At 35.3% G+C, this 21,928-nt stretch overlaps 1 protein-coding gene across 2 annotated transcripts in view; it reads right to left on the minus strand.

Moving 5' to 3' along the window:
- Positions 1-275: 275 nt before the first annotated feature.
- The window catches only part of LOC144972357 (neuronal acetylcholine receptor subunit alpha-9-I-like), a 245,570-nt gene continuing 223,917 nt past the window's right edge, over positions 276-21,928 (minus strand). For both annotated transcript variants that reach the window (XM_078913469.1, XM_078913470.1), the window contains 6 exons: positions 10,688-10,797; positions 9,324-9,504; positions 8,515-8,587; positions 6,052-6,187; positions 5,118-5,263; positions 276-1,624 (listed from right to left, as the gene is read on the minus strand). In XM_078913469.1, coding sequence (XP_078769595.1) covers positions 567-1,624; positions 5,118-5,263; positions 6,052-6,187; positions 8,515-8,587; positions 9,324-9,504; positions 10,688-10,797 — 1,704 coding nt within the window. In that variant the 3' untranslated portion in view covers positions 276-566. The remainder of the gene's footprint in view (positions 1,625-5,117; positions 5,264-6,051; positions 6,188-8,514; positions 8,588-9,323; positions 9,505-10,687; positions 10,798-21,928) is intronic.

Consider the following 21,928-nt stretch of genomic DNA (forward strand, 5'->3'; position numbering starts at 1 on the left):
TATAATATTCAGTGATAATAATATACCAAGAAAATAGATACACGTTTTCTCTTTTATATTAGATATTAATTGATTATTCCACTCAATTTATAATTTGATACTTTTGTACAATACATTATTCTTCAATACTTTGTATTCATCTCAAAATCTAAAAACTTTTTCGTTTCAATCAATTGATACCCTCTCTCTCTCTCTCTCTCTCTCTCTCTCTATATATATATATATATATATATATATATATATATATATATATATATATATTTCCAGCCCTTAAGCATTTTTTTGTCTAAACACAAAAATACAGAACAAACACACTTGCAAACACACACAAACACACAAACACACACACACACGCGTGCAAACACACACACACACACACATCCACACACACAAACAAACTTACACATTTATGCAATGGCAAACATAGTTATCATAAAATATAATTAGCTTCATGTTATTCCGCTATTCAATTCGAAGACACTACAATGGCATTTTCAAAACTGTGTTTTTCTTTTTTTTTTATTGTTGTCATCCTTCATCCTTCTCCCTTCGCCTCCTATATTCACTCACAACTCCACCTCAGATGGTCTCATCTGCAATATACAAGCTGTCGACACCACGGTCAATATCAAGAAAAACGTGAACAAAACTCTATCCAAGATGTAGGCCACGTTGTGCCATTCCTGGAAGATGTCCTCGTTCTGGACGTCATCCGTCTGCTTCTCCCGAATCAAACTGGCCAGCTGGGTGACCATGATGACGTTGTACCGTTGATTCACGGTCATCCCTTTCAGGACAGCTTGATCCTCCAGAATATTCAACCCCTCGACCTTTGTTGACCCTTGACCTGTGACCTCACCTTGCTGAGTTTGATGGTGGAAAGTTTCCGGTACGGTCGTGGTCGATTTCTGAGAGGATTCGATTTCGATAGTTTCGTCTATGGCGAATGTTTTGTGGCTTTTGTCACAGGAGCACGTTATACATGGCTGATGACAAGTCGGACAATAATTATGTTGATTTGGTTTCCCGGAAATGACGAAACTCGTGTCGACGTCAACTTCCCGGTAACTCGAAAAATCCGGACTGGCGCTTTCAAAATGAAGGTTGTGTCGTTGATACCGACTGTTATTTTTCCCGCCACCGGAGTAATTGTCGTACAATTTATTATTCGACTCTTTTGAGTGTTTGCTAGAAATGTGGAAATTTTGAGTCTCGTCCGATTCGTTTGCGAATGAAACTTTGGGATCGAGACTCATACACTCTGAATCCTCGTCGCAGCAGCTTATTCGGCTGTTGTTCATGAACTTCTTATCCTTTTTCCCGCAATACTGAGCGATTTGACGTTTTCTTTTCTTGGTCAACACGGGTTTACAAGGACTCGGCGGTTCGTCCGGTCTTCGGTCGCCGCCGCCGCTGTTGCCGGAAGTAGAAAAGGGGTCTTTGTCGTTTGTTGTTGATGTTGGATTCTGTAGACGGAATATCCGTCCGCAGACACTAAAGCAGAGCCATCGTAGCCAGGCCGGAACTCTTTTTGGACGTCCTCTTTGGTGATGAATGCTGAGGACCAGGACAGATGAGAGGACGGACATACAGCTGGTGGACAGGACTGCCATGAGGTAAATACCTGGTGGAAAAAACATGATAAGAATGAGTTGGTGGGATATGATGAATGAGAAATGATGGAGGATCAATGGGGAATGACGAAGGATCAAAATGATAAGAATGAGCTGATGGAAAATGAAGAATGAGAAAAGTGAAATGACGGCGGATCAATGAGAAATGATACAGGAGAGTGTAAAATACATATTCTCTATTAAATGTAAATGTGAAAAGTAGATAAACAAAAAGGACAATAAAATTAAACTCTATGAATTAAAAGGGTCATACACAAATTAATTCTAACGGATTTAAAACAAAAGCAAACGGATAAAATACGTAGAAAGGAATTTTCGGGGCTCAGAGCTCTTATCCAACAAACAACAGAACAATAAATATGATAACGGGACATAAGACCCAAACCGTGTTATTTTGGGGGAATAGGCCATAATATGCTGAGATCAAGTGAAATCAGTAAACTTCTGGTTAATCCCGCCCCCCCCCCCCCTTTTTTTTTTTTTTCTCCCCGCCCGTTGAGTAACATACAAAAGATAACATAAATAAAATGATAAAATCTCGAATTTTTACAAAGCTCAAATCAATCACAAACGAAATACTTACATAAAGATGGGTTTGATGAGGAAAACAAAACTTGATGATGATGATGATGGGGGTGATGATCACAAAAATGACTATACTGGCGATGATAATGGTGATAATGATCAGGACGATGGCAACGACAGCGACAAAGCGTGCAATGATGACGATGACGATGACGATGACGATGATTAGAATGTGTTATTTTTCATGGCAAAGATGACTATCGTGGTGACATTTTGCTGTGGACACGCAGTGCACACACAATTCACATCATCTTCCTTATATTGCCGTTCAACAACCATAGATCATTTTCAACGCTTTTGTTTTGTTATGTTTTTATTATTATTATTATTATTATTATTATTATTATTATTATTATTATTATTATTATTATTATTATTATTATTATTATTACTACTACTACTACTATTATTATTATTATTATTATTATTATTATTATTATTATTATTATTATTATTATAATTATTATTATTATTACTATTACTATTACTGTTATTATTATTATTTTCATTAATATTACTATTATTATTATTGTTGTCGTTGTTCTTGATTGTTTGTTTGTTTGTTTGTTTGCTAGTGTATTTGTTGATTTTTCCAACTTTTGCTCGCATTGTAAAATGCCGAAGTGTACATATATGCAGGTCTGACATCCGAACCCACTTATGGGCCTAGTTTAACGTTGTGGTAATGGACAATGATTTACGTCAATTCTTTTTTTTAGATTTGCATAACAACAATGGGCCCATAAGGAATTTGATTATCAGACCTGCGAATAAGTGCACGTCGTAAAATACCCACGCTAAAATAGCCAATGAAGGAGTAGATATTGATACTCTCTCAAACAAACGACTGATAGCAACAGGAATCACCCATCGAGGTGAACGTATCTGGAGTCTCGAATTTTGTTCTAGGAAAACAGAAACGTATGTGGGGCCCACAAAAAGGGTTATAGAACAATGACTTGTTTACTTGGACTCCTTTCGTGTAGATGGAACGAAATTGACGTCACTCAGCTCGTTTTTTAAAAATTGGTTTTAGACAACCTATTCAATTCTTTCAATCAGACTAAACACGTTTAGAGTTACACGTGGTTTTGTGTATTTGGTACATTATATCCGGTTGATGGATGTTGTGAGTATTTTACATAAATACATCTCATCAATGTTAAAATATTTTCTTTTAAGAAATAAATTAAAGATGGAAAGGAATGGATAAGCAATCTTCATAACATACCACAGCTTTAATTACATTTTTGTAGTGCTACCTTAAAGAACATATTTATCCTAATTTACCTTCTAAAAATAATTCGGTATTCTCATCATTTAAATTTTATTGATAATATGATAGAGTTTATTTTTATGATATATATATATATATATATATATATATATATATATATATATATATATAATTGCATGTCATGTATATTGTGCGCCTAGAGCTATATTGCATGGGACGGTCCCTATATAAATATATAACATTATTAATATTAATAGCATATTTGATATGTACCTTGGGGTTTTTTTTTCTCCAAACTTGTCCTTTAGAATCATAAAACTCATGGACGCGGACCTTACCCGAATCCTAAATCATTTAACGTAAATGGTGCTGCTTGAAGTTTGAAGATTTTTCCTATGGTTAGTAAGTGGAGGGGTAATCAATCGATTCACTTCGACATAATAACGTTTTCAGACGATGGTTACTAATATCCTTTGTATAGCAATGACTATCCCGCACAAATCTTTGGGCCTCTTTTTCGCTCACGAAGTGCCCGAACTAGCGTCAAAATATGGGACGAAGCCGTTTCCTATATGCTATTTTAAAAAATTAATTACGACGCTGTTTATCGATGAATATGACTGAAAGTTGGCACACAGTTAGAAAAAAGGTCATTTTAGATTGTGTCGAGCGACAAAACTCGTGCGATTACCAGAAGACTGTTAAAAATAGATTTTTACTCTTTGGAGTAAAATATTTCTAAAACTACTGGGCGTGGAGGTTTTGTCGCTGACAAGGTAATACATGAACATTTCTTCTTTTTGGTTGTAAAATTTCATATGAATATGACGAGTACTTTTCCCGTATTTTACAAAACACCATCCTAATTTGCTCTTCAAGTTTCAATCTTTTAATACACTTATTACGCAAGATACAACCAAAGGTCGAAAAAAATGCCGAAAAAGCGTTCCATATTTTCGCGTTTTTTTTTTCCTCTTTGCGGGTCATCCAAATAAATGACACCTTTTGAAACTGCGTAACTTGTTTATTTATGAATGGATTTTCAAAATTCAAAAACATTTTTACTCCGTGGAGATAGGGCTTTGGTTTTAGACCAAAATTTTCCTCAAAAAGATAAAAAAACATTTTTCATAGTCATTGCTACTTTGTATAAGATAATATTTATCCAGCGCATTCGTATGTATCAAATAACCTGTCAGCAAGTTAGATGCTACTGGCAAATCGGCGTTCATCGTACTTGTGTGTGGCTGGGTGGGGTCAGCGGAAACCTGTCTCGTCTGGTCACAAAAACGCGATGTTCAGCGTTATTATTGACCGGATGGGTGACAGTGATTGTGGAAAATTTTGTTCCCATCGTTTTGTCCTTGAGAAAGGCACTTAACACACATTACCTCACTCGACTCGGGTGTGAATGAGAATGATGATGTAGGCAGTGACGGATAATGTAAGTGTTCGTACAAAATAAGTCACCAATCAGGCAACTGGCACTGTATGAAGTGGAGTCGTCTCATATGGCTTGCTGGGGACTAAATTAAACATTTTAAAGCGCATTGAGCATGCTAAATCTGGATTACTGGATATGTCACAAAGGTGATCGGACTAAAACAAAAAAAAAAAAAAAAAAGAACCAAACAAAACCAAACATTGATTCTAACACTTACTGATGACCGAAATGGACTCGGATGTCTGCGGCATCTTGTCGGCGACCATCAACATGAACACTGTAATGGTCAGCAACACGCTGAGGCCCAGGGTGATCTTTTCGCCGCTCTCTGGGGGCAGCAGGAACCCTCCCAGGCACAGAAAGCTGGGAAAAGGGAGAGGGAGAGAGAAAAAAAAAAAGGTTAGAGCGACTTATAAGTGAGCAAGCAGGCTTATGGAATATGGAAGGCTAAGAAGATGCGAATACTAAGAAGATGCGAATAATATTATGACAATGACCAACGTCAACAAGAACGAGTACCCGTCCTCAGTGACGCAGAGTAACAGGAAAGATATGAGGAAAGAAAATCATTCCAAAAGATTATCTTTCTTTGACTGGCAAGGCTGGGTTTTTTTTAACTGTTTTTGTTTTTTTTGGGGGGGGGGGGGAAGTTGTTTGTTTGTTTGTTTTTTGGGGGATTTTTCTCTTTTTTTGTGTGTGTGAATGTGTTCTTTTTTTTTTGTTTTGCTTAGTTTGATTTGTTTTTGTTCATTTTTTTAAAATTTGTTTTTGTTTTGTTGTTGTCGTTGTTTAGTTTTAATATGTGTTTGTTTCTTTTTTTTTTTTTTGTATGTTTTTTCTTTTTGGTTTGTGTTTTTGTCTGTTGTTTTTCTTTTTTCTTTTTTTTTTTTTTTGGGTGGGGGGGGGGGGGGTTAAGTAGGGGAGGGGTGTGGGGGTGTGGGGTTGAGGGGAATGGTGTGCCGATATCAAGTTCATGTCAATTGTTTCAAAGTATCGAATTATTAAATTTAAAAATTTATTATAAGGGACAGACGGAATGTCAGGTACCAAATGAAACGCCGAAGTCCCAGGTTTGAGAGTTTTCTGGCCAAATTAAAAAAAATATGTTGTTTTTTTATCAGTGTACGACAGTGTTAGTCATCGAGGCCTACCTGAGAATGATACAGGGAATGATGATATTCATAAAGTAATACTTGGTCCTTCGTCTTAGAACTATTGTAAAGGTAACATCTGGGAACGGTTCCTTGCAGCAGGCGTAGTAGACAACGTTCCTCTGTACCCTCATGGCTGAAGGATGGATGGATGGATGGAAAGAAAGAAAGAGAAGAATTAATAATAATAATAATAATGATAATAATAATAATAATAATAATAATAATAATAATAATAATAATAATAATAATAATAATAATAATAATAGTAATAATAATAATGATAATAATAATAATAATAATAATAATAATAATAATGAATGATGATGATGATGATGATGATGATGATGATGATGATGATGATGATGATGATGATGATGATGATGATGATGATGATGATGATGATGATGATGATGATGATGATGAATATAATAATAATAATAATAATAATAATAATGATGATGATGATGATGATGATAATGATATAATAATAATAATAATAATAATAATAATAATAATAATAATAATAATAATATTAATAATAATAATAATAATAATAATAATAATTATTATTATTATTATTATTATTATTATTATTATTATTATTATTATTATTATTATTATTATTATTATTATTATATGTATTTATTGTCCTCAAAAAGTGGCAATTTGCCATTGGGTTTCACATTTATAACAATACAATTTTATAAAGAACAGACATAACATAATATATTGACATATATACACACTCACACATATGCACACGAGTAGCATCATAGTCAACGTCACCATCATCGTCACCATCATCACCATCATGATCATCATCATCATCATCATCATCATCATATAATCATCATGCATCATCATCATCATCATCATCATCATCATCATCATCATCATCATCATCATCATCATCATCATCACCACCACAACAACCTTCCTAATATTTCCGTTACCAGCCTTCACTTTCACCATTCCCCTATAACACCATCACAATCCTCACCATACTCCATATTATAATATTATTTTTTTCCTGTAACAAACTATAGATGAGGCTGTGCTTAAGAGAAATAACATGAGCATTTATATAGAGTAATATCCACTAAACGTGCTCAAAGCAATTTACAAGGTGTCTCTAGCCAACAGCAACATTAACATAAAGGACGAGACATGACCGACACCGGTTAGGTGATATTACATACAAAGACAAAGCTGTTACGATCAGGTACTCATCTTATACCTGGGTACGGTGAAAGAATGAGAGTAAAGAAGAGCCTTTTCCGAAGACTCAAGTAGGTGCCGCTCAAATCGGGACTAGAACCCAAGATCTTCCAATCCGAAGGCAAGTGTTATACCACATGAACACATGGTCGCACAAAGATCGTTTTGGTAAATATCAAATTAAGAAATTAAGGAGCAGGCACCTGTGTAAGATAAAGATCTGAACAAGTGTGTATGAAAGGTGCAAGACAAAGCAAGAAAGAAAAATACAAGAAAAAAAAACATCCCAAAATATCAGTCGAGGCGACTGGGTTGTTTTTTTTTTTTTCTTGTGTTTTTCTTTCTTGCTTTGTCTGGCACCCTCAATTGATTTTTTAGGATGTTTTTTTTCTTGTATTTTTTTTCTTGTTTTGTCCAGCACCCAACTGATATTTTGGGATGGATTTTTTCCTTGTATTTTTTTTCTAGCTTTGTCTGGTACCTTTCATACACACTTGTTCAGTTATATATCGTTATAGAAAAAATCGACACTAAAAAGACGAAGAAATACTATATTATCACTTAGCAATGACTATGAAAAATGTTTTTTTTCTCTTTTTGAGGAAATTTTTTCTTCTAAAATCAAAGCCCTATCTCCACTAAGTAAAAATGTTTTTGAATTTTGAAAATCCATTCATAAATAAACAAGTTATGCAGTTTCAAAGGTGTAATTTATTTGGATGACCTGCAAAGAGGAAAAAAACGCGATATTTATGGGACGCTTTTTCGGAATTTTTTTTCGACCTTTGGTGTATCTTGCGTAATAAATGGATTAAAAGATTGAAACTTGAAGAGCAAATTAGGATGGTGTTTTGTAAAATACGGGAAAAATACTCGTCATATTCATATGAAATTTTACAACCAAAAAGAAGAAATGTTCATGTATTACCTTGTCAGCGACAAAACCTCCACTACCGGTAGTTTTAGAAATATTTTACTCCAAAGAGTAAAAATCTATTTTTAACGGTCTTCTGGTAATCGCGCGAGTTTTGTCGCTTGACATAATCTAAAATGACCTTTTTTCTAACTGTGTGCCAACTTTCAGTCATATTCACCGATAACCAGCGTCGTATTAATTTTTTTAAAATAGCATATACGAAACGGCTTCGTCCCATATTTTGACGCGAATTCGAGCGAAAAAGAGGCCCAAAGATTTGTGCGGGATAGTCATTGCTATATTGTTGTATGGGAGATAGCGCTTACCAAGAAGTTCCCACTCCCCGTTGTCCACGAAGTTCGACAGATCCATAGTTGTTGACCTGTTCCACACGTTAACCTTTGAATAAAAGGCCGATAGAAAAAAAAAAGCAATGATAAAGATATTCTTCAGCTAGTATAAAATCAATGCTGTTGGTCGTGTCAGTTTATTACATGAATAAAAAGGGGTTGATTGTTTTTTTTTCTCTAATGTATGATAGCAATGCTATTTTTGCCATTATGCTTATATAACTATAACCATTATGCTATTATTGTTAGTAAAATAATTAATTAATTATATCATAACATGCTGATATGGATAGAATGAAGTTGACGTCACTCAGGTCTTTGTTATTGCTTTTTCCATCCAAGTTTTGAGTAATTCTCACTAAACGGTATTAACCAGACTATAAACGTTCAAGGTTGTACATAAATGTGTGTGTTGGTCCGCTATACTTCCGGATGGCAATGTTATGAGTTTCTTAGCAAAGCGCATACCATCTATAGGTTAAAACCGCACATCTTCCTTATCATACATTGTCATTTACTTATTTGTTAGTTGTTTTGCTTGTTTGTTTTTTTAGGTTTTTATTTTTTTGTTTTGTTTTTTTTTTCTTTTTTTCTGTTCTTGTCTTGTTTTATTTTGTTTTATTGTTTCTTTTTTTTTTTGTTCTGTTTTCTTTTCTTTTTACTTGCTTCTTTTTTTCATGTTTTTTTTTCAGTTGAAGTGGCATAGCTCTTTGCATAGTACCTACTGACGAATTAAAATATTTGTTTGTTCCTGGTTGAAGAAAGCGCATCGTTTTCCCACCCACCTGCAGCCCATTGTAAGCCCAAGATCCCATCTTCATTTTGCATATCTGGTTGTCGAATGGGAAGAAGGTGATATCGATATTACACGCAGATCGGAATCGAATGACGGGACCCCAAAATACCCGGCTGTTATTGTAGACCATGGCCAGGCTGGGCATGTATCCGGATGTGTAATCGTCCACGCTGTAATAAAGAAGACAAAAAGGAAATTATAATTAATCACAGATTAACTAATTCCTGTCTACATGAACAAGACAATGTTGTTCACAATCTCCGATTTTTTTAAATATATTATTTCTTATCTATTTGTAGATTTCTTTTGTTTTATGCAGTAGTCCTTTAGAGCTATTATCCCCATGGAGTCGGAGTTTATCCCGGTTTCAATAGCGTGAAACGGACAATATCCAGTTCTTGCTAGTCATTGGATAGGGCGATAGTCTGTCGCAAAGTACTTTCCACCAGATCTCGCTGCTGGGTGGCCCGGGGAGGGGGAGGGGGGGGGGGGTTAGAAAAAAAATCCCGACTGCACCCGGGTTAGATCTTGGTCCCTTTGCGTGTGAAGCGAGTGCTCTACCAACTGAGCTATTGGGACCGAAAGTAACTTGCGATACAACAGTGTCCTTTCTAAAGGGTAGTGAGCAATTGTTAGTGTGTGTTTAACGCCACAGACACCCAGATAAACTCAAGCTCCTCGGGTTTTATGGTTCTAACTTGAGATTTTATAATTTGCAATATCCATTAAAGCTCTACACTTGGTCCATGACCAACAGCAACACGTGGGACTAGACATGACGCCTGTTAGGCGATATCACACTTTTTTTTCGGACAGAGACAGCGCTGTTGACGTCCGGGTATTCATTTACACGTGAGTACGATGAGAGAATATGAGTAAAGAGCCTTTTCTAAGGACTCAACTATGCGCCGCTCAGAATCCGGACTCGAATCCAGGACCTTCGGATCTAAAGGCGAGTGCCAAGACCATTAGACCAGATAGCCACATAATCAAAGGACTCAACAACTTTTGCCTTCTATGTGTGGCTTTGTGGTCTTATCGTTTGACATTCACTTTCGGATCGGAAAATCCTGGGTTCGAGCCTCGCTCAGCGCATAGTTGAGTCCTTGAAAAAAAAGGCTCTTTACTCACATTCTCTCGCCTTACTCAGGTGTAAAAGGAGTACCTGGCCGTAGACAGCTTTGTCTCTGCCCGAAAAACAAATTGTAATATCGCCTAAGAGGCGTCATGTCTTGATCTACACGTTAAGTGTTACTGGTAGTCAGGTACCCTTTGTAAAGTGCTTTGAGCAGGTTTGATGGATATTACGCTATATAAAAGCTCAAGTTTGTTTTTTTACTATCACTGTCTCACCTGTTGTAGAGAACGATGTCCGGTAACCAGATCCGATCCGGAGGTATTCGTATGGACTCGATACCACCGTAATCGGAACTCGTCCAGTTCAGACGTTCATCAAACCACGACTGAAGAGGAAAAGTAGAGAGAACAAAAAACGAAAAAACAGTTATCGATAATCATTGCTTTGTTTGTTTTGTTTTTTGTTTTCTTGTGTGTTTTATTATTTTTTATTGTTTAGTTTTCGTTTGTTTTGTTTTGTTTTGTTTGTTTTTTTGTTTTTTTTGTTTTTTTTGGGGGGGGGGGGGAATTGCTGTTATTTCATCACTATCATCATCATCATCATCATCCTCACCATTATCATTATCTATAATGAATTGAGGGAACCTGCTTACATCATCATCATCATCATCACCATCATCATCATCATCACCACCACCACCACCACCACCATCATCATCATCATCATCATCATCACCACCACCACCACAACCATCATCATCATCATCACCACCACCACCACCACCATCATGAGGATGATCATGGTGATGATGCTGTAAGCAATTTCCCTCAATTCATTATAGATAGTGATCTCCGTGCATTAATCTTGTTGATAACATCAGACAGTAAAATTAGCAGTGATTGCTGAAACAACGTTTGAGATAACCCATTACGACAACATAATGTGTCTCTAATGGACCCATCTAAATGTAATATAATCACAGATAGCATGAATTATACTTGTGGTAGTGGTAATAACAATAATGTTTGTTTTTAAGTGTTTTACGGCGCTTGCGACACATTACGGTCCTATCAGCGCCAGTAAAAAGGAATAAAATGGGATAGTAAAAAGTTCTAGAATTACAATTAAAGCACCCAAGAATAAGACAGACAAAGGGGAATTGGTTCAAATATGGAACAGATGTAGATTCCAAGAGCACACTATCGGTGTACTTAGTTTTGAGATCACCAAATTATGTCTCATCCAGACATAAGCACAGGTTCCCGCCAAGAGGAACACACTCAATTGTTTACAAATCATAATGTTAAAGGAAAAATAATACAGTACATAACAGAGAGATGATTTACAAGGAAAAAACATCATCTCCCAAAACTAACTACACATTTGACTGTTTCCCACCCAGCTGGGGTATCCGGCCAGGGCCAGGACAAAACCAAGTAATCTCATTCCAAGACAAAGACAGAAAGCGTGTTGAAAAAAACAGATATAAGGGGATAGAAGACACAGTATGTACTTCCCTGCCCACTATGGCAGGTCAGGATCCCCACCCAGGTAATAACAATAATCATAATAATGATGATGATGATGATGATCATGATGATCATGATGATCATGATGATGATGATGATAATAATAAATAAATAAAGTATAATAATAATATAATATAATATAATAAACCACTATGTCTGCTATGGAAAAGGCTGAAGTGTTAAATATATATTTCCCAGATGTTTTTGTAAATGAGTCCACGCTAATATCCCATTCGTTGACAATTACAACGATGGGAATTATATTACTGTTTTTTTTATTTCGGAAAATGAAATTATCGAAAAGTTGTTATCACTTAATGTAACAAAGAGCATTGGTCCTGATGGTTTTCATCCTCGTTTACTCAAGGAGATTACGACGCAAATAAGTCATCCCTTTCTATCATATTTAACAGATCTCTATCAGAAGGTGAAATTCCAGAAGACTGGAAATTAGATAATGTGGAAATTACAGACCTATTAGTTAAACGTGCATTTTATGTTTTGGAATCCATTATTTAAGATAGAATATTGCATTTTTTAGAAAATCACAAAATGTTAAGTAATTGTCAACATGGATTTAGAGAGAAACGCTCCTGTGTAACTCAGTTATTACATGTCATGGAAGATTCCACCAGCATGATTGATGATGGTAAATGTATTGATATTATATATTCAATAAAGCATTTGATTATGTTCCTCATGAGAGGCTATTCAGAAAAATAAAATCATATGGTATAATAGGGCCGATATATGATTAGATAAAAAAAATTATCAAATAGAAAGCAGAGGGTAATTGTAAATGGCGAAATGTCAAGTTTTAAATGTGTGATCAGTGGAGTACCACAGGGAAGTGTCTTGGGTCCAATACTTTTTTATTATATATATTAATGACTTACCAAATAGCATTATATCAAAATGTACATTGTTTGCAGATGACACTAACAGTTATAATAAAGCTGATCAGCATGAAATCATTCAGGATGATATTAATTCTCTATTTGAATGGTCAAGGAAATGGCATTTAAAATTTAATATCAACAAGTACAAGGTATTGCATGTTGGAAAGAAAAATCCTAATCACATCTATTACTCAGATAACACTAATTCAAAGGGATCTTGGTGTTATTTTTGACCCACATTTGAACTTCGATGTGCATATTAATGATTGTACAACTAAATCTTGTTTGGATAATAGCATGTTTCTTTCTTTATTTAAAATTATTATAGGACCTGTTCTTGAGTACGGGAATAATTCAGCTCTACAAATAATACATAATATAAATGACATAAATCCATCAATTTTGTTTACATTTTTCAAGATTACGTAGACCAGAGGCGACAAATATAAAATATATATTCCAATATTTCAGACCAAAATAAGACAGTATTCATTTATTATACGTGAAAACATGGAATAGTCTCTGTTTTTACACAAAAATGCATGGCCTCGCTCGGCGCATAGTTGAGTCCTTGGAAAAAACTCTTTACTCACATTCTCTCACCGTACTCAGGTGTAAAATGACTACCTGGTCGTCAACAGCGTTGTCTCTGTCGGAAATAAATTGTAATATCGACTAACAGGCGTTATGTCTCGTTCTCCGTGTTACGTGTTGCTGTTGGTCAGGGACCCTTTGTAAATCGCATTGAGCACATTTAATGGATATTGCGCTATATAAAAAAGCTATAGTAACATTCTATCTACATCTGGTTTGAGGGTATTTCCATTACAACCACGAGCCCATAATAATTAATGGTTATTAGACTTTCAAATAAGTGCACAGTCACATGTTTTGTATGCCTTGATTACCATCATGAATGTGAAGTAACATAATCTGCCATCAAAAAAAAAAACAACAAAAAAAACCCACGAAATACCTTTGTATTGTGCTTGCAATAATCCATGTGATTTTTTTTTTTTTTTGCATTAGGAAGTTAACGGTTACGTTCACCGAACCTAAACGATCGACCAACGACGACTACATAGACGCACAATTATCTAACGGAAACCTGGCGCCTGTTACAATCTGCAGCATACCATTATTAACACGACAAAAACATCATAATATTTCCTTTGTATTTTCAATGACGTGATGATTAGCTTGCCGTACAGTGAAATCCGGTTAGACCGAAAACAAATAAACCGAAGTATTTGATAAACCAAAAACAGTTCGAAATAATGTCGCTTTCTCGACGAATATCTCCGAGGCTATACCCCGATCTCAGTAACTTGTCAATTACCTTTTAGAAATGAATATTTGCGCGTTTGTTATCTTATCACAAGCTATATATAGATAGATATATATATATAATATATATATATATATATATATATATATATATATATATATATATATATATATGTGTGTGTGTGTATATATATATATATATATATATATATATATATATATATGTGTGTGTGTGTGTGTGTGTGTGTGTGTGTATATATATTATTTTAATATTTACCACAATGTTGGAGTCAGTCTGACTCCAAGATCGTTGTAAATATTACAATAATAATTCGCTCCATTGTTACATGTCGAGCACTATTCGTACCATATTTGTATCCAACACGAGTCATTATATATAGAGAGAGCGATAGGTGCTGCCTGAAGCCTGGGGTCGTGAAAATACAAACGAAATGAGTGAAAATGGAGAGACTTCGGATGGGAACAATACAGACAATGGACGTTTCGGACAACGTTTATTTGCCTGTGTTGTTCCCATCCGAAGCCTCTCAATTTTCTGTTGTCACTTGCGCCCTAGTAAGACATGCCGCTTCAGTGGCCCTGCGCGGAAATCTTAGGATATTTGGTAGACGTCAGAATATTGTAGTGTGATTTAGACTAACGCATTCCCGCGTTGGAAATTTCGAACTCCCAAGGTCGCGCAGCGGCAGCGGGAAATTGTTCGAAATAATAACACGTCCCATGAGAATCGTCTATTTTATATCCAGTATTTTGACATGTTTCTATATCGCGGGTCTGAGTTACAAATGCTATATTATTTAGATAATCATATTTAAATTGACCTTTTATATAGCGCAATATCCACTAAACGTGCTCAATGCGCTTTACAGGGGGACCCTGGCCAACAGCAATACTTAATATGTAGGATGAGAAATGATGACCGTTAGGCGATATAACAATTTTTTTTCGGACAGAGACAACGCTGTTAACGGCATTGTACGCATTGTACACCTGAGTTTGGTGAGAGAATTTGAGTAAAGAGACTTTTCCAAAGACTCAACTATGCGCCGAGCGAGGCTCGAACCAAGGACTTTCCGATCCGAAAGCGAGTACCATACCACTACCCCACGACATAGCCGCACAAATATGTAATTGGCTTTAAGGAACTGTTTGCTCCATGACCTCTTGATTGACATGCATTTGTTGTTTCCAATGCCCAACCTGTATCAAATGTACTCGGGGAGTGGTCTGGGGAATGAAGGGGAATGTCACAAAAACTGTCAAATTCTAACTGACGAGGGGATTGGGTGGGGGGGGGGGGTATCAAATGACGGGAGTGGAATAGCTTGTAGGGGGGACAACCCAACCCGCAATGGATGATTCAGTGCGAAATTTACTATCAAGACGTGTTTTGTTAACAATCCAAAAGCAAATTGGAGTGACCAGCTAAAATCTTGCGATCCCTTCCACCTTCTTGTATTGGCTTGTTTTGTTAGTTTTTTTTTTTTTTTTTTTTGTTTTTTTTTTGGGGGGGGGGTGAGTTTTTTTGTTTTTTTTTGTTTTTATATTTTTAATAAATTTTTCTTTGTGGATTTTTTTGTTTGTTTGTTTTTTTGGTGGGTTTTTTTTTTTTTTTGTTTTTTTTTTTTTTGTTTTTTGTTTGGTTCTTATTTTGATTTTTTTCTTGGGTTTTTTTTTTATTTTTTCGTTTGTGTTGACTAATAATAATAATTACCTAACTGGCAGTCTAGAAACAATAACAAAGAACTGAGTGGCATCAATTTCATTCGATCTAAACAAAAACAATGAGTGATATGCCTCTCTCCCCTCTCTCTCCCCTCTCTCTCTCTCTCTCTCTCTCTCTCTCTCTCTCTCTCTCTTCTCTTACACAAATCTGACCTAAATCTAAGGCTATCAAGTACCTCAGCAAAAACCAAACGCACATATAAAAATAATGTCATCTTCATGGATTCAGCATTAAAATGCATGCGCACTCACGATTTTATTCTCTAGGGAGAGGCAATTTAATCAAATTTGTTTAATCTCGCCCTGGTGCATAGAGGCAAAAAATTAAGGGGTAGCAATAATATTTGTTCAACTAGGAGATATTCAAAGAGCGTCTTTGTTTGTTTTTGTTTTGTTTTGTTTTGTTTGCATGCAAAACTGGGGATCATGACATCCTCTAAAACTAGTTAACTACCGTAATCTGGAAAAATATCAGTTGAGAAATTTGGCCAGAAAATTCGGCCTTTAAATGTCGAACGATTTAGATGGCATTCGTCTCGTCAAAAACTCTCAAACCTGGGACCTAGCGAGGTCTGCCTTGAATCTGGAAAAGTCCAATCAGTATCGAAATAAAAATTAAACCGTACAAATCACTGTTACTTTCCATATTACAATACTATTATCCCATATTGCTGCGAGGCATGGACATTAACTGCGGAATCCGAGCGTAGAATCTCTGCTTTTGAGATGAAAAGTTATCAAAAACTCCTGCAGGTGCCGTATACAGAACCAATAAAGACGTACTAGAAGAACTACAAGATCGTGCATGACAACAGGAACCCCTCATCACTACAGTTAGAAGAAGGAAACTGTCATGATTTGGCCACAATGTGAGGCATGAGAGTTTGTGCAGAACGGTGATGGAGGAAGAAGAAGAGGAAGACAAAGGAAAGTTTGTATGGACAATATCAAGAAATGGACAGGAATGAAGATGGAAGAATTCTTGGAGAAGGCCTACAAAAGAGAAGAATGTCGGAAAGTGGTGAGATCTGCATCCCATGTATCCCCCCGACGATCATCAAATCATGAGATGAATGAATGAATGAATGAATGAATGAATGAATGAATGAATGAATGAGTGAATGAATGAATGAATATTAGAAGGACGAGTTTTCTGGCCAAGTTTTTAAATACGGAAGTTAACTTTGTCAAAACAGTTTTGGTGCCTAAGTTGTCTCTCTTCCGGTTCAAAACGTATTCGTAGTGTGTAATCAGTACCTCAGAAAATAGTGAAAAGTGAACAGGTTACATATTATAGAACCATAAGGTGGCAATCTATTTTAGTAGCAGGATATATAGGCAGATTCTTAGGCTGATGGGATGTAAAAATAGCGAGGTTGGGTGGCCTTTATTGACGTGCAGGATATTATATTTTTTCTTTTTCTTTTTCGTAGTTATTATTTTGATGTTTTTGTTTGATTTTAAAAATTATGTTGTTCTTTGTTTTGTTCTCTTTTGTGATTTTTTTGGAGGGGGGTGTTTTGTTAGATTTTTTTCTTTTTTTTTTGTGATTAATTTTGCTTGTTTGTTTTATTTTTTTGGAGGGGGTGGGGGATTGGGTTTGTTTTGTTGTTTTATTATTTTGGGGGGGGGGGGGGGGGGGGGGGGGTAAGGGTGTTGTTTTTTGTTGGGGTTTTTTTGGTTCTGTTTTGTTTTAGTAAGAAATAAAAATTCAAATTCTTAACAAGATAAAAATTCATAATAATTCATATCTTTGTTCCAATTCGTTCTTGTCGACATAATACCGAATGGAGGCGGTGGAAATAATAATATTATGCTTCCATCTGGCCTGCTAGTTGATTAAGTAAAGCAATGTAAAACGCATTCACCATGGTAAATCTGTTGCATTGCCCTATGTAAATGATCATATTTATCTATTTATTTATTTATTTATTTATTTATTTATTTATTTATTCATCTATTTATTTATATTTTTATTTGTTTATTTATCTATTTATTTATCTATTTATCTATTAATTTATTAAAAATCATCGAAACTCGGGTTCCATAAGACCGCATCGCAATAGTTGATTTTGCAAGAAAACAGTCGAAATTACAGCTAGATAGATAGACAACACAAAATCATTATTATGATTTCATGGAAATTCATCGTCGCGTTAAATATAGGAAAAGGAGAGAAACAAATAATTGGACATAAAATCATGCTTGTGTCCTTCTACGTTTGTGCAAATAATTGTATATCAAGAGATTAATTAAAACTCTTTTTTATACAAGGGAAAACGAATAAATCAACTATCTAGGGACTTGCAGGCAAAAGGCGTCGTAATAAATAAAATGTCTTTATTGTTCTTGTTTCGTTTCGCAACTCGATTATCAGTTTAACGCATTAACTGTGGTACTCTGGAGAGAGGCACGAATTTTCAAAATTTGGCCAGAAAACTTGTCCTTCAAATATAGATCGATTTAAATGTCAAAATAAACCACAAAAAAACTCTCCAAACCCAGGACTTCGGGCGAAGTCCCAGGGTTGAGAGTTTTTGTTTTCTTTTGCCAAGATGAGGGTCTTTAAACAGATCGATCTTTGAAGGACGAGTTTTCTGGCCAAATTAATTTTGAAAATTCGTACCTCTCATAAGAGAACGGCAGTTAACTTGTTAATGGTGTTGATTATCTTTTGGGTCATAATAACTTGGCGTGTAGCAAAATTTGTCCTGTGAAATATTGGAAGCGAGTGACAACGGCATGAAATAGGATTACGTGGGTGATAATTTGTAGGAATTATGAGGAAATAACCGGAAAAACTAGGGGGAGCTAATCGATGTGATGGATTTATCTCCCCTTGTCACTAATTCAATCAGCCTAAATCGTTTCAGTTGCTACAGCTATATTTACAAATTATTTTTGTGGTTATTTTTATAATCCATTTTCAATATTAGCGTTCATATTGTGTTATTCTATTGAATTTCATTGATTGTTTTTCCTCTTTTATTTCACCTCCTGATATGTGCGGCTATGTGGACTTGTTGTATGACACTCGCTTTCGGATCGGAAGTTCCTGGGTTTGAGCCTCGCTCGGCACATGGATGAGTCCTTGGAAAAGGCTCTTGACTCACATTCTCTGACCGTGCTCAGGTGTAAAATGAGTACCTGGCCGTTAACAGCGTTGCCTCTGTCCGAAAAAAAATTATAATATCGCCTAAAAGGCGTCATGTCCCGTCCTACATGTTAAGTGTTGCTGTTGGCCGGGGACTCCTTGTAAAGCGAGTTTGAGCACGTTTAGTGGATATTGCGCTAGATAAAAGCTCAATTTTAATATGGGAAAACGTATCATTTTTAAAAAAAATTAAGAACAGTGTTTTGAGTACTTAAAATAGGGGAGAGCGTGGCTCGGCGGGCCGGTCTTTGATTCGTACCCGGAAGGTTTTGAACTCGGTACCGCCACGGCTTGGTGTGGACTTGAGCAAAGTCACCTCGCCCTAGCTCAATTTGCGACGCTGCATTGCGGCTGACGCCTGGGTTATTTCAGTCTTTACTTGGAATAGGCCCGAGAGACAAATTTTCTCTATGGGATGAATAAAAGTAAGAAAGAAAGAATCCATTTTCGATATTACTGTTTATATCATATTATTCTGTTGAATTTCATTTATTGGGTTTTGTTTTTTGTTGCAACGTTACCCACCGTATCAAAACGGTATTATAGTGTTGACCTTGATGCCAAAATGTGCTTTTAACGTTAAAATAACAAGAAATAAAACATTTTGGTTTGTTTCTTGTTGTTGTTGTTGTTGTTGTTGTTGTTTTGTTTTTGTTTTTTTTTTTGTCTTTGGTTCTATTTTGGGGGGGGGGGGGGGGGTTCCTTTTCTTTTTTGTTTTTGTTTTTAATGGTTTTACGGCGCTTAAGATCATATCAGCGCCAGTAAAGAGGAAGAAAATGGGATAGTAAAAAATTATGGGTTAATTGCAAGATATTTTTTTGAGCAGATGAAGTTTCGACTCATTTATCTAGTCACAGCTGATGATTAGACAACTCGAATACAAATCAAATATTCTCATTTAACTTATAGCTTAACAATTTGATTTGGAATTGATGATTTGATAACTAAAATGCATGGTATAAAGACAACCAATTTTGTACCAGCCATTTCCAATTACAACTGCGATCAATGTGCTTATGTGCTGGGAGGTTCAATTTTATTATAACATGTATATTCGTCACATAGATGTGAGATGTTTGACGAAGCTCATCTTCCATAGAAACGAAAGAAAAGTGTGCTCGTCATTAGTGATTAGAGAAGTAAAAAGTAAACAGTTTAAGAAGAAGAAGTAGTAGTAGTAGTAGTAGTAGTAGTAGTAGTAGTAGTAAGTAGTAGTAGTATATGTATAGTAGTAGTAGTAGTAGTAGTAGTAGTAGTAGTAGTAGTAGTAGTAGTAGTAGTAGTAGTAGTATAGTAGTAGTAGTAGTAGTATGTAGTAGTAGTAGTATAGTAGTAGTAGTAGTAGTAGTAGTAGTAGTAGTAGTAGTAGTAGTAGTAGTAGTAGTAGTTAGTAGTAGTAGTATAGTAGTAGTAGTAGTAGTAGTAGTAGTAGTAGTAGTAGTAGTTAGTGTAGTAGTATGTATAGTAGTATAGTAGTAGTAGTAGTAGTAGTAGTAGTAGTAGTAGTAGTATTTAGTAGTAGTAGTAGTAGTAGTAGTAGTAGTAGTAGTAGGTAGAGTAGTATAGTAGTAGTAGTAAGTAGTAGTTAGTAGTAGTAGGTAGTAGTAGTAGTAGTAGTAGTAGTAGTAGTAGTAGTAGTAGTAGTAGTAGTAGTAGTAGTAGTATAGTAGTAGTAGTAGTAGTAGTAGTAGTGTAGTATAGTAGTAGAGTAGTGTAGTAGTAGTAGTAGTATTTGTAGTAGTAGTGAGTAGTTAGTTAGTAGTAGTAGTAGTAGAAAAAGAAGAAAAAGAAGAATAAAAAGAAAAAGAAGAATAAAAAGAAAAAGAAGAAGAAGAAGAAGAAGAAGAAGAAGAAGAAGAAGAAGAAGAAGAAGAAGAAGAAGAAGAAGAAGAAGAAGAAGAAGAAATTGCGCTTATATATCGCATATTCCAGTTGGAAGGCTCTATGCGCTTTACAATAAAATCTCGAAAATAAAAAGAAACATGAAAACATGACATACAAATATTAGCAACAGGCCTATACATATTTTCAAGTAAATATAAATATTATAGAAATACAATGAAAAATGTGTCTCACGTAACAGGACATAAATAGATACATTAAAATTGTATATACGTTGAATTATGAGTTGTGATTGTTTAAAACTAATAAACATATTGGGGCTGTTAAAAAATAAAATTATGTCACAACATTTCTTGATTTCTAATGATCAAATCTTATAATATTTGTTAAAAAGGTACGTTTTTAAATGGGTTTTTTAAAAGAATATTTTGAATTAAAAATTCTAATGTCCTCGGGCAGGCTGTTCCAAATTTGAGGCCCTGGATTTGTAAAGCATCTTTGGCCATATGTTTTTATCCTCACTTTGGGTTTTTTAAAGACACTGACGTAGACGATCGTAAATTGATTTTATAGTCTGATGTCACGCCGCCCGGCAACGTCGGCCATCTTGGTTCTAAACAAAGAAAATCATTACTTTTCATTCTTCATGCTGGCTAGAACTTTTCATTCCCTTTTCATATGCCTTGTTATCAGAATGTGTAAAAGTCAAAACGTGATCAAATTTATATTTTTTTTTCCCTCTGGATACGCTTTTATGCTCGCCGGGGAAATATTTCATACGGGCGTCCGCCATTGTTCCGATAGTTTAGAGCCAGTGTTACTAGGTTATCATGCGTCATAAGGAAGGAAGTGACGTTACGACTGTTGAAGAGTATTGCGCCCAAGTTAATAAAAGCTAAGACGATATTTAATTTAGTATGGCGCTTCGGTATTTTCTTTAGAGACAATTTGGTAGCAAATGCATTTTATTTTATAATTAATACGTGCTTCAACAGGCAAGCAATGAAGATTCATGAGTGATTGTCTAGTTTATACATTAGATATAGTGACAATTCGGG

Source organism: Berghia stephanieae, chromosome 5 (genome assembly GCF_034508935.2).
Source record: "Berghia stephanieae isolate SIO BIC M18660-M18661 chromosome 5, UCSD_Bste_1.3, whole genome shotgun sequence".
NCBI lineage: Eukaryota > Metazoa > Mollusca > Gastropoda > Nudibranchia > Aeolidiidae > Berghia > Berghia stephanieae.